This window comes from Mobula hypostoma, chromosome 6 (genome assembly GCF_963921235.1).
Source record: "Mobula hypostoma chromosome 6, sMobHyp1.1, whole genome shotgun sequence".
Taxonomy (NCBI): Eukaryota; Metazoa; Chordata; class Chondrichthyes; order Myliobatiformes; family Myliobatidae; genus Mobula; species Mobula hypostoma.
In genome coordinates this window covers 83,678,284-83,692,611 of record NC_086102.1, presented here as the reverse complement: position 1 = coordinate 83,692,611, position 14,328 = coordinate 83,678,284, and the positions used below count along the sequence as shown (strand labels likewise).

At 41.1% G+C, this 14,328-nt stretch overlaps 1 protein-coding gene across 1 annotated transcript in view; it reads left to right on the top strand.

Moving 5' to 3' along the window:
• wdfy2 (WD repeat and FYVE domain containing 2) overlaps window positions 1–14,328 on the top strand; it is a 79,788-nt gene that overhangs the window by 43,566 nt on the left and 21,894 nt on the right. Inside the window, exon 3 of the mRNA XM_063051098.1 lies at window positions 13,306–13,379. Coding sequence (XP_062907168.1) covers window positions 13,306–13,379 — 74 coding nt within the window. The remainder of the gene's footprint in view (window positions 1–13,305; window positions 13,380–14,328) is intronic.

Below are 14,328 nucleotides of genomic sequence, written 5' to 3'. Positions count from 1 at the left end.
TGGTGGCAGGATGGCTGAGTTAAATTCCGATGGAAAAAGGAAGACGATAGTATTAGCAGTCAGCCTTTGATTGTTGTGCAGATAATGTCTATATCTTGAGTGTTTGTTATATTTCTGAAATTGAGATTCTGTAGCTACTGGAAATACTGAGTAACACACAAAATACTGGAGATACGTTAAGCAGCATCTATGGGAGTGGGTGTGTAAATAATTGACAGTTTGACAGAGAATCTTCAATAGGGCTGATGTTGGGTCTCAGCCTGAAATGTCAACCGTTTCTTCCCCTTCATAGAAACATGGTGCTGAGCTCTTGGTCATGATGTCCTAGACATCAGATTTGGAGTTAGATTTAAGGCATCAAGCTTACTTTTGGGTCATTGCTTTTCTGATTTTCTTTTAGTTACTGATCTCTCCACATAATATAATCTCTTGCTCGAGGCTTCATTGCAGTGGCTAATAAACAAATTTATGGATGTTTATTTCCCATTCGATCCACATTCCCAGGTTAATGAGAGGTGCACTGGAAGGATAGGTGAGGAAGGTCTGAAAGTGTGTTTAACTGCTAAGAAAAACATGGTGGTGGTGAATATAGGCTATGGCGTGATTTGTAGCAAAAACTGAAATTGAACCATCTATATTTCAAATGGTTTGTCAACATATGAAGGAGTACTTACGATATCGGGATGTTTGCTATTAATTATTACCTTAGAAACTTCTGCATTTTGGATGGGAAGCAAATTGAATTCATGTTCATGAATTTATAAAAGTAGAGTGGAGTGTCGTTCATGCTTCATTGCAAAGTTTGTATTCAGATCTTTGAATGTTAATGTTTGAAAAGCAATTGTATACAGTTGCAAGAAAAAGTTTGTGCGCCCTTTATTACCTGTTTTCTGCATTAATTACTCAAAATGGGGTATGTTCTTCATCTAAGTTGCAATAATAGACAAACAGAGTCTGAGTAAATTAATAACACAAACAATTGTACTTCTCGTCATCACTCAGTGTACCATTTAAGTAATCACAGTCGAAGTTTTAAAAAAACGTATGTGAACCTCTGGGGTAATGCCTTCTCCAAAAGCTATTTGGAGTCGGTGTTCCTATCAATGAGAAGAAATTGGAGGTGTGGGTTCTAAAGGTGCCCTGCCTTTTTTTAAAAAAAAGACACAAGGGCGACTGACAGAAACTGTACTTCTCAAGGAAGATCTCTTTATGCACTATGCCTCAATCAAAACAACTTTCAGAGGACCTGAGAAGAAGAACAGTACAGATGTATGAGGCTGGAAAAGGGTACAAAAGTATTTCTAAAGACCTAAATGTTCAACAGTCCACAGTAAGAGAAATTGACTACAAATGGAGGAAATTCAGTACTGTTGCTACTTTCCCTAGGAGTGGAGTCCTGCAAAGATCACACCAAGAGCACAACGTGTAATGCTGAAGGAGGAGAAAAAGAACCCAAGGGTAACAGTAAAAGACCTGCAGAAATCTCTTGAACTTGCTAAAGTCTCTGTTCATGTGTCCACTTTTAGAAAAACATTGAACAATAATGGTGTTTGTGGAAGGACACCACGGAGAAAACCACTGTTCTCCAAAAAAAAAGACATTGCTGCACATCTCAAGTTTGCAAGCACCACCTGGATGTCCACAACACTTCTGGGGCAATGATTTGTGGCCAGATGAGACAAAAGTTGAACTTTTTGACAGAAATGCACACTGTTGTGTTTGGAGGAAAAAGGCACTGCACACCAACACCAAAACCTCATCCCACCTTTGAAAGGTGGTGGAAGGAGCATCATGTTTTGGGGCAGCTTTCTGCCTCAGGGCATGGACAACTTGCAATCGTTGAGGGAACAATGCATTCAAAATTGTATCAAGACATTTTACAGGAGGATGTCAGGGTAGCGGTCCGTGACTTGAAACTTTATAGAAGTTGGATGATGCAGCAAGGCAATGATACAAAAGACAAGAGTAAATCAACAACAGAGTGATTTCAAAAGAAGAAAAATTCGTGTTTTGGCCAAGTCAGAGCCCAGGTCTTAACCCAATTGAGATGCTGTGGCATGACCTGAAGAGGACTGTTCATGCAAGGTATCCCAGAAAAGTTGATGAACTGAAACAGTTTTGTATGGAGGAATGGTCTAAAATTCCTTGTTGTCTTTATGCAGGACTGATCAACAGTTACCGGAAACATTTGGAGAGGTTGGAGCTGGGGTGGGGGGGGGGGGGGGGTGTCACATCAGTTACTTAAAGCAAAGGCTGACATACTTTTTCCAACAAATACATGTAATATTGGATCAGTTTTCTCAATAAATAAAGGAACAAAAGGAACAAGTATATTTTTTTTGATATTGATTTAATTGGGTTCTCTTTATCCAGTTTAGGACTTGTGTGAAGATCTGACATTTTAGGTCATATTTATGCAGACTACTTGAATTTTTTTTTCACAGTTTTTGACTGCTAACATTGATCTAATTTTGGCATAGCTTACTGGGAAGTTTTGCATCAGTTTACAATTTCATGCTAAAGTTGATCAATTGGAAATGTATCTTTGTTCTCTGATACCAGCTTTAATACTCTTACAGCCAAGCTTCCATTGTTGAGTACTTACCTTGAAGTTTAAGTTGTCTGTATTTTGTAATTGGATGTGGCATTGTTTTTCTTGCAAGTTTTCAATTGGCTTTTCAATTTTTTACACTGAAGTTTATCGAATAAAAGGCCAACCTGATCTTTTTTTTGAAGGGGATGTAATTAACTTTCTCCTTTCCTCCTTTGTCCTACAATTTTTTTTTATTCGAACTAAGCATCCAAGTTTCTCATTGTATTTCAGCCAGTATATTTAGATCATAGATGACTGCTTTAAAGCAAGTGCCTTGCTTGTCAAACTGAAGATTATAATGGTTAGAGTGGTGCTGCTGCATTTAAATGTAAGATCTTAAGCCAAGTGATTCAAACTCTGTTATGGTAATCTGAAGGACACGTTATTTCTTGGCAGCATTGTTTTCTCTCTGACAACCCCAAATCTTGCATTGAAGTCATTTCCAAATTCTCCATAATATTCTAAATATGTTCCAATCAATATTGGATGCTTTCTTAGTTACACATTTATAATACAGGTGTCCCCCGCTTTTCGAACGTTCGCTTTACGAAACCTCACTGTTACGAAAGACCTACATTAGTACCCTGTTTTCACTTTTAGAAGGTGTTTTCACTGTTACGAAAAAAAAGCAGCGCGTGATAAAAAGCAGCGAGCGCCCCGAGCAGCTGCTCTCCCCCGGATTCGGAACTGCATTCTCGCAGGCATTGCTTAAACACATGCCTGTGAGCAGTCGTTTGCAAGATGAGTTCTGAGGTATCGGAAGAGCCTGTAAGAGCTCATAAGGGTGTTACACTTAGCTTAAAACTAGACATAATTAAGCGTTTCGATCGTGGTGAACGAAGTAAGGACAACATGAATTTGGCTTGTGGATGCTGACGAACATGATGTTGAAGAGGTTTTGGCATCCCATGGCCAAGATCTGATAGATGAAGAGCTGATGCAATTGGAAGAAAAAAGGATAACAATCAAAACCGCATGAGTAATGATAAAGTACGACTTCAATTTTGAAAGGGTACGTCGGTTTAGGGGATATTTGCAGGATGGTTTGAGTCCTTACAAAGAACTGTGTGATAGAAAAATGCACGAGGCTCAGCAGTCAAACAAGCCTTCCACATCAGCCACAGCAGACGATGAACCTCGACCTTCAACATGGAGGCAGGCAGAGATAGAAGGTGACCTGCCTGCCCTAATGGAAACAGACGATGACGAGATGATACCCCAGTGTCCCACCACCCCAACCCCTAGGCCACGGACAGATACCGATTCGCAGAGAATGCAACGGTAGCCGGGAGGCACACAGCACATCTTTAAGAAAAAAGCCGAAGTAAACAAGCTAATTAATTAGGTGCCGCTGACACGTAATTGTCGGCCCAGATCAGAGACGACGCAATCGGAAATCGGCACTGATCTGGGCCGACAATTACATGCTGGGTGGCACCTAATTAATTAGCATGTTTGTTTCGGCTTTTTTCTTAAAGATGTGCTGTGTGCCTCCTGGCTACCACTGCACCCCTGTATGCTTCGCGGATCGGTATTGGTTGGGGGCCACTGCGCCACCCAAACTCTGACTCAGCCTAACACACCATCATCAGTGTACTCAGCGCTGTCTTCCCGATTTCGGTAAGTGATACTACACTGTACATACATTATTTCTACTTTATATAGGCTGTGTATTTTTACGTGTTATTTGGTATGATTTGGCAGCTTCATAGTTTAAAGATTACTGGAGAGCACTTGCTCTGTGTTTTTGCCAACAGCGCTTGTGTGAGATTTTCTGCCGACGGCGCTTGCATGAGATTTTCGCTACGGAGAACAGTGCAGTAATGATTGTGGAAAAGTATTTCTACTTTATATAAGCTGTGTATTTATCATATCATTCCTGCTTTTACTATATGTTACTGTTATTTTAGGTTTTTTGTGTTATTTGGCATGATTTGGTAGGTTATTTTTGGGTCTGCGAACGCTCACAGAATTTTCCCATATAAATAAATGGTAATTGCTTCTTTGCTTTACGACATTTCGGCTTACGAACCGTTTCATAGGAACGCTCTACCTTTGGATGGCGGGGGAAACCTGTATAGATTTTTTTTCCAAAAATATATTAGCATAGTTGCATTGTTTCAAACAGATCATATAATCTTGAGACTTGTAATTTGTTGGTCTTTAGATTATGAACTTTTTTTATTCTTGTATTCCATTGTATGCATGGGCATCATATGAGTCCCTTTTACTGAGACAATTGATTGTTACGTTTTTTTTTGAGTAGTCCCCTCGCCCTTAGCTTGAAATGTGAAATATCCAGACATTTGGGCAAAGAAAGAATTATGTCCACAGGTGATGAATCCTTTGGACAGATTCTGGTCCCTGAAAGAATGGTTATTTGCTCAAGAGCTGTAAGTATTTGGAAGTAAAATGCTTGAAAAAAATTAACGATATTAGGTAGAGGATGTATTTGATGAGAAAGTTTGGGGAAAATATACCTGTAAAGTTTCTAAGTATACTTGTTATTACAAATTTTTAATAGGAATACTTGCATGGGTCTTGTATAATACAGTAGAATTTGTGATGTGCATTTTGGGTCTGGTTTTATGTTATCAAGAATTTTTAAATAATTCAGTATATTAATTAATAATACACCCAGGTATATATAATGACTTGCCTCTTGCTTCCCCGTGGTTGTGCACCAGAAACTAAATACCATCACCTGTATCCATCTCAGACTGGTACTATTCTTCCCAATTGGATGCACCAGCAACTCTAAATAAGATTTGCATTTTCTACCTGACTACTAGCTATTGCCACATCTCAGAAATTGCTGATGGCAGCAAGAAGTTAATTCAGGTGAGGCCACACTTGACCTGCGAGTCTGTCTGGCTCATCTGTTGTATCTGGTGTCCTGGTGAGACCCAGTGTAGATTGGGGGACTGCTTTGTCAAGGACCTTTGCTCTGCCCGCAACGAGCAGGATTTCTCAGTGGCCAGCCGTTTAATTCCACTGCCCATTCCCATTTGAACATGTTGGTTGTGGCTTCCTCTATTCCCACGATGAGACCACTCTCAGGTTGCAGGAACAACACCACGTATTCTTTCTGGGTAGCCTCCCACCTGATGACATGCACATCCATTTCTCCAACTTAAGGTAATTCCTCTCCCTCCCCTCCTTTTACATTGCCCATTCTGGTTCCTCTCTAACCCCTGCAATTTTCCTCTTCTCCCTCTGGTGCTCCTGCTTTTTCCTTTTCTCCTATTCTCCATTCTCTTCTCCCATCAGATTCCTTTTTCTTCAGCCATAGAAACCATAGAAAAACTACAGCACAGAAACAGGCCTTTTGGCCCTTCTTGGCTGTGCCGAACTATTTTCTGCCTAGTCCCACTGACCTGCACACGGACCATATCCTTCCATACACTTCCCATCCATGTATCTGTCCAATTTATTCTTAAATGTTAAAAAAAAGTACCCGCATTTACCACCTCGTCTGGCAGCTCATTCCACACTCCCACCACTCTCTGTATGAAGAAGTCCCCCCTAATGTTCCCTTTAAACTTTCCCCCCGCTCACCCTTAACCTATATCCTCTGGTTTTTTTTCTCCCCTTGCCTCAGTGGAAAAAGCCTGCTTGCATTCACTCTATCTATACCCATCATAATTTTATATACCTCTATCAAATCTCCCCTCATTCTTCTACGCTCCAGGGAATAAAGTCCTAACCTATTCAACCTTTCTCTGTAACTGAGTTTCTCAAATCCCGGCAGCATCCTTGTAAACCTTCTCTGCACTCTTTCAACCTTATTAATATCCTTCCTGTAATTTGGTGACCAAAACTGAACACAATACTCCAGATTCAGCCTCACCAATGCCTTATACAACCTCATCATAACATTCCAGCTCTTATACTCAATACTTTGATTAGTAAAGGCTAATGTACCAAAAGCTCTCTTTACGACCCTATCTACCTGTGATGCCACTTTTAGGGAATTTTGTATCTGTATTCCCAGATCCCTCTGTTCCACTGCACTCCTCAGTGCCTTACCATTAACCCTGTATGTTCTACGTTGGTTTGTCCTTCCAACGTGCAATACCTCACACTTGTCTGTATTAAACTCCATCTGCCATTTTTCAGCCCATTTTTCCAGCTGGTCCAAGTCCCTCTGCAGGCTCTGAAAACCTTCCTCATTGTCCACTACACCTCCAATCTTTGTATCATCAGCAAACTTGCTGATCCAATTTACCACATTATCATCCAGATCATTGATATAGATGACACATAACAATGCCTTTACATTTCTCAGCTATCACCTCTCAGCTTCTCTCTTCATTTTCCCGCTCCCCACCCACTCATCTTCCCCCTCACCTGGTTTCACCTATCACTTTTTAGGTTGTACTCCTTTCCCTACCCCCCACCTCCGGCTTCTTCTCCCTTTCCTTACCACCAGTCCTGATGAAGGGTATTGGCCTGAAATGTTGGCTCTTTATTCCTCTCCATGGATGCTTAACCTACTGAGTTCTTCCAGCATTTGCTGTATGGTACTCCTGGATTTCCAACTTCCACACAATCTTAGTTTTCAGCCTTCTTACACATAAGTTTAGTTAAACCTAAGATTTAGAATAACTGGTTTAAAAATAATTAAATATAAACAATTCCTTGGCTCCAATCATCTGATCTTCATCACATTCACACAGTACTTTCCCTCCATTCCCCATCAAGAAGGTATTAATTTCTTTTTTCTTCCCCTTAAAGACCAACAGCTTCCACCTAGCAGAACTTTCCCTTACTCTCAACTTCTTTTGACCCCTCCCACTTCCTACGCATGCACTTGTATGGCCTATTGTTTTGTTGGCCATGTAAAACAATTCATGCCTATTCTGGCAGTCATCGACCTCCTCCCCACGCCTTACTCCTTTCCTATATGGATGGCTGTCTTGGTGTTGTGTCTTGGCACCCATGCAGAACTCATAAATGTTATCATCTTTGAAACCTGCTCCTCCCCTGTCCTCAAATTCATTTGGACTATTTCTGTCGGTTCCTTTTTAGGATCTTTTTGTCTCCATCTTGGAGACAAATTAACCACCGAAATTTCTTCTGAACTATGGAGCAGCGTAGCTACGTCCTTTCACCCTGTCCCTCGTTAGGATGCTGCCACTTTCTCTCATGTTTCCGTCTAGGCCGCATCTCTTACATGGGGCTTTCTGTTCTGTACATGTAAAATGACCCCTCTTTTTCAGGCAACCTGTTTTCCCCTCTCACTTGCATTATTTGCATTTTCTTTTGCTCTCATTACCTGGCAGAACAGAGTTGCCTTGGTCCTTATTTTTCAACCCACTAGCCTCTGACGAGAGTGACGTAGTTAATTCAGAAACAAAGGTTCTGAACTTAAAGAGGGGTGACTTTGAAGGTATGAGACGTGAATTAGCTAAGATAGACTGGCAAATGACACTTAAAGGATTGACGGTGGATATGCAATGGCAAGCATTTAAAGGTTGCATGGATGAACTACAACAATTGTTCATCCCAGTTTGGCAAAAGAATAAATCAAGGAAGGTATTGCACCCGTGGCTGACAAGAGAAATTAGGGATAGTATCAATTCCAAAGAAGTAGCATACAAATTAGCCAGAGAAAGTGGCTCACCTGAGGACTGGGAGAAATTCAGAGTTCAGCAGAGGAGGACAAAGGGCTTAATTAAGAAGGGGAAAAAAGATTATGAGAGAAAACTGGCAGGGAACATAAAAACGGACTGTAAAAGCTTTTATAGATATGTAAAAAGGAAAAGACTGGTAAAGACAAATGTAGGTCCCCTGCAGACAGAAACAGGTGAATTGATTATAGGGAGCAAGGACATGGCAGACCAATTGAATAATTACTTTGGTTCTGTCTTCACTAAGGAGGACATAAATAATCTTCCAGAAATAGTAAGGGACAGAGGGTCCAGTGAGATGGAGGAACTGAGCGAAATACATGTTAGTAGGGAAGTGGTGTTAGGTAAATTGAAGGGATTGAAGGCAAATAAATCCCCAGGGCCAGATGGTCTGCATCCTAGAGTGCTTAAGGAAGTAGCCCAAGAAATAGTGGATGCATTAGTGATAATTTTTCAAAACTCGTTAGATTCTGGACTAGTTCCTGAGGATTGGAGGGTGGCTAATGTAACCCCACTTTTTAAAAAAGGAGGGAGAGAGAAACCGGGGAATTATAGACCGGTTTGCCTAACGTCGGTGGTGGGGAAACTGATGGAGTCGATTATCAAGGATGTGATAACAGCACATTTGGAAAGCGGTGAAATCATCGGACAAAGTCAGCATGGATTTGTGAAAGGAAAATCATGTCTGACGAATCTCATAGAATTTTCTGAGGATGTAACTAGTAGAGTGGATAGGGGAGAACCAGTGGATGTGGTATATTTGGATTTTCAAAAGGCTTTTGACAAGGTCCCACACAGGAGATTAGTGTGCAAACTTAAAGCACACGGTATTGGGGGTAAGGTATTGGTGTGGGTGGAGAATTGGTTAGCAGACAGGAAGCAAAGAGTGGGAATAAACGGGACCTTTTCAGAATGGCAGGCGGTGACTAGTGGGGTACTGCAAGGCTCAGTGCTGGGACCCCAGTTGTTTACAATATATATTAATGACTTGGATGAGGGAATTAAATGCAGCATCTCCAAGTTTGCGGATGACACGAAGCTGGGTGGCAGTGTTAGCAGTGAGGAGGATGCTAAGAGGATGCAGGGTGACTTGGATAGGTTGGGTGAGTGGGCAAATTCATGGCAGATGCAATTTAATGTGGATAAATGTGAAGTTATCCACTTTGGTGGCAAAAATAGGAAAACAGATTATTATCTGAATGGTGGCCGATTAGGAAAAGGGGAGGTGCAACGAGACCTGGGTGTCATTATACACCAGTCATTGAAAGTGGGCATGCAGGTACAGCAGGCGGTGAAAAAGGCGAATGGTATGCTGGCATTTATAGCGAGAGGATTCGAGTACAGGAGCAGGGAGGTACTACTGCAGTTGTACAAGGCCTTGGTGAGACCACACCTGGAGTATTGTATGCAGTTTTGGTCCCCTAATCTGAGGAAAGACATCTTTGCCATGGAGGGAGTACAAAGAAGGTTCACCAGATTGATTCCTGGGATGGCAGGACTTTCATATGAAGAAAGACTGGATGAATTGGGCTTGTACTCATTGGAATTTAGAAGTTTGAGGGGGGATCTGATTGAAACGTATAAGATCCTAAAGGGATTGGACAGGCTGGATGCAGGAAGATTGTTCCCGATGTTGGGGAAGTCCAGAACGAGGGGTCACAGTTTGAGGATAGAGGGGAAGCCTTTTAGGACCGAGATTAGGAAAAACTTCTTCACACAGAGAGTGGTGAATCTGTGGAATTCTCTACCACAGGAAACTGTTGAGGTCAGTTCATTGGCTATATTTAAGAGGGAGTTAGATATGGCCCTTGTGGCTACGGGGGTCAGGGGGTATGGAGGGAAGGCTGGGGCGGGGTTCTGAGTTGGATGATCAGCCATGATCATAATAAATGGCGGTGCAGGCTCGAAGGACCGAATGGCCTACTCCTGCACCTATTTTCTATGTTTCTATGACTCCTGAATGTTGTTCTTTACCATTTCTGCCCACTGCAATGCAATGCTACCACCTGCCTCCCCCCACTTTCCACATTTGGTATGTCAGCAAATACCCTCAAAAACTTCTATAGATGTACCGTGGAGAGCATTTTGACAGGCTGTATCACTGTCTGATATCCCGGGGGGGGGGGGGGGGGGAGCAACTGCACAGGACCGAAAGAAGCTGCAGAAGGTCGTAAATTTAGTCGGCTCCATCTTGGGAACTAGCCTACGAAGTACCCAGGACATCTTCAAGGAGTGGTGTCTCAGAAAGACATGTCCATTATTAAGGGCCCCCAGCACCCAGGGTATGCCCTTTTCTCACTGTTGCTGTTGGGAAGGAGGTACAGTAGCCTGAGGGCACACACTCAGTGATTCAGGAACAGCTTCCTCCCTTCTGCCATCTGATTTCCAAATCGACATTGAACCCTTGGACACTGCCTCACTCTTTTAACATATATTTGTTTTTGCATAATTTTAATCTATTCAATATATGTATACTATAATTGATTTATTTATTATTATATTTTGTTTTTTTTTCTTCTATATTATGTATTGCATTGAACTGCTACTGCTAAGTTAACAAATTTCATGTCAGATGCCGGTGATAATAAACATGATTCTGATTCTCAGTGACTCCATGGTGCACTTATCTCTCCCTACCCTTGCCTTTCTCATTCCATGGCTTTTTCCCCAATATACGAGGGGTTAGTGATAAATTCGTGGCCTAAGGTAGAAGGAGTCAATTTTAGAAAACCTAGCACTTTTATTTTTCAACATAGTCCCCTCCTACATTTACACACTCAGTCCAGCGGTCGTGGAGCATACGGATCTTGGACCTCCAGAAAGTGCCCACGGCAGGGGTAATTAATAAGTTTGTAGCCTAAGGTAGAAGGAGGTGAGTTATACAGCTCTCATTACATGCACATGCAATTCAACTGCTTGAGTGATTATGCAGAAAGTTTGAGGTTAATAACTCATCAGGGTGATTGATAAGTTCGTGGCCTAAGGTAGAAGGAGATGAGTTATTAACTTCAAACTTTCTGCATAATCACTCAAAGAGTTGAACTGCATGTGCATTAGCTGCCTCCTGTGCCAAATAAAGTGGCCACTGAGTGTATGTTCATGATCTTCTGCTGCTGTAACCCATCCACTTAAAGGTTTGATATATTATGGTTTCAGTGATGCTTTTCTGCACACCACTGTTGCAACACATGGTTATTTGAGTTACTGTCACCTTTCAGTCAGCTTGAACGAGTCTGGGCATTCTCCTCTGACCTGTCTCATTAGAAGGTGTTTTCACCCACAGAACTATTGCTCACTAGATTTTTTTTTTTGTTTTTCACACCATACTCAAACCGCCCTGTCAGGCACCAATAATCATTCCATAGTCCAAGTCAATTGGATCTCATTTCTCCCCCCATCTTGATGTTCGGTTTGAACAACAACTGAACATCTTGACCATGTCTGCATGTTTTTATGCATTGAGTTGCTACCACATGATTGGCTGCTTAGATATTTGCATTACTGAACAGGTGTACCTTAAAGTGGCCACTGAGGTATATGTTATTAATAAATACAGCAACAGGCACAAAAACAATGGAATACTACTAAGTATAGTAATGCAACAAAGCAAGCAGCAAAATTAACAATGGTAGACTTAAGAGTACAAGGATGTGGGAGCATCACTGGGAATGGAATGTGAGAGAGGTGATTAGTTCAGAAATTATTCTGATAGAGAAAGCTGTTCTTAAGTCTGGTCATCTGGATTTTAAAATGAAAATTTACCTGTCTTTTGTTTTGAATCAAACCAATTTTTCCCCTCCTGCCCCTCTACCACACCCCACCAAAAACCAAAGTAAAAACCTACGTCTGAAAGAGTTGAGCCTCCTCTTCCTGATGTACTATTACATTTTCTCCCAGTACTGCATCACACAGGTGTCTGTTTTCTATAGAGGTCCACATCATCTCCCTCTTATAGGTTTCCTATAAACTAATGAATTATCCTTGTTCACTCTCACATTGTTGCATTTATTTTTGATATTATTTAGGCTAACAAAGCATTTATCTTAGTTTATGAGATCATTTGTGCAAAGTGGTATCTCTGTAACTTGGATCTTCCACAACCCTGGAGCCTCTTACTCTAGGATTCTGCAGCTTTTGATACCTTGCCTCTCCATCTAACTTAAAATATAAAAAACAATTTTGGACCTGTCAGCTCTTTATTTTATTTTTATTTAGAGATACTACACTGGATTGGCCCTTCTGACCCTTTGAGCTGCACCACTGACGACCCTGGTTTGACCCTAACCTAATCATGGGTCAATTTACAATGACCTGGTACATTTTAGGCTGTGGGAGGAAATCAGAACACCCGGGAAAACCCATTCATTCGATGGGGAAGACATACAGAGACTCCTCATGGAGGATGCCGGAATTGAACTCCAAACTCTGACACCTGGAGCTGTAATAACATTGCACTAGCAGCTAAACTGTGGTGGCCTCGTAAGAAGATTTGAAGGATATGAAATTAAAGGCGTAGGTCAGTCACTATCTAATTGAGTGACATTAGGGTTAAACAGTGAAATAATTTTACTATGTTCCAGAATACCACTAAAACTTCATTGATAACAGTATTGCACCAGGCTTTTGCAAAACCCTGTGATGAGGCCAGTGTGAGCCTTGTTGCTTTCGCTCTCTGCTTGTTAGGGACTTTGAAATAGGTGGAGCAGTGTATTGATGGTATCTTTGTAATTTGTTGCTATTGGGCCGGGGAGCTCTAGACAAGACTGGCCAGAAATCGTGTGCTTTCTGTTGAGGTTATTGGTATGCAGATGAACAGAGTGATAAGTCATGCTATTTGCTTGGCTTTGCAGAAATCTCTGGTTATTGTGTGCCCATGCATTAATCTTTTACAGAGAACAGGAATTCAGTATTATATTAAATCTATAAATGCATTGCATCTTAATTCAAGCAATAAATGTGACTAGGAACTCTAATTATTTTATTGGATATGTTTTTGGGGTCATTTGCAATGTTTGAAACAGCTGAGCTTAAATAGTTATTGTCTCAACCAGTATTACTACAAGCCTTTCTTTTAAACAGCTTCGTGTTCGTGCATGTCCTTCAATCCAGAAACAAGGAGGCTGTCTGTAGGTCTGGACAATGGTACTATTTCTGTAAGTATTTGACTAAAATTAGAATTTCCTTTTTCTAATTGATCATAAATGTGTATCCTTGCTGTATCCAATTTTTCTTGGGTCAACTCTTAACTCATTTACTTCTAATTGAAAGGAGAATTATTTCTTGGGCAACCAAAAGCTGATATATGGCAAGCAACTTGCGTTCCTGGATGTCATTCCTTCTGATGTTGTGGTAGTTACTTCATGCATTCTTCGGTATCTTTCAGAACTTGACCACCAAGAAGTACATGAACACTACTGACTTCAGGTGTACCTTCAAATGACACACATCCTAATGTAGAACTACTGTATATTGCTATTCCTTTGTTTGCTGGCCATAATTCCTGGAACACTTTCCACTGCAGTTGTAGAAGTAATGTCACGAAGAAGGCCATAATCATTCAAGATCATGGCTCACCACAATCTTCTTGCGGGCAGTTGGTGGTGGCCATAAATGCTGTTATTGCCAGAAACACACTCATTGCATTAATAAATAATGTCTCCTTCTCTTGAAATAGATTCATTTCAATCCTCAAATAACTGACCCTTAACCTCTGATCTTCAACAGCTGTTCAATCTCCAGTAATGTTTCCGGGACTTGTCATGGTACTGGAGGGTGAGGATGACAGATTACTTTCCCTGAATGACATTTGTGAACCATATAGGTTTTTTACGGCAATCTGTTAGTCTTTCTTTTACATGGAATCTATAAAGTATATGATACCGAAGCCGACCATTCTGCCCAATGCATTTGTCCTGTTTGCTTCAAACGTTCCCTATGGCAGCAAGTTCCATCTTCTCGCCATTGCTTGGGTAAAAAAAAAACAACTTTCTGAATTCCCCGTTGGATTTCTTTGTGATTATCTTACATTGGCTTCCGGTTCTGCTCTTGGAAAATTCTTTTTGTAGCCAGCTTATCAAAGCTGTCCATTTTATAGATCCCTGT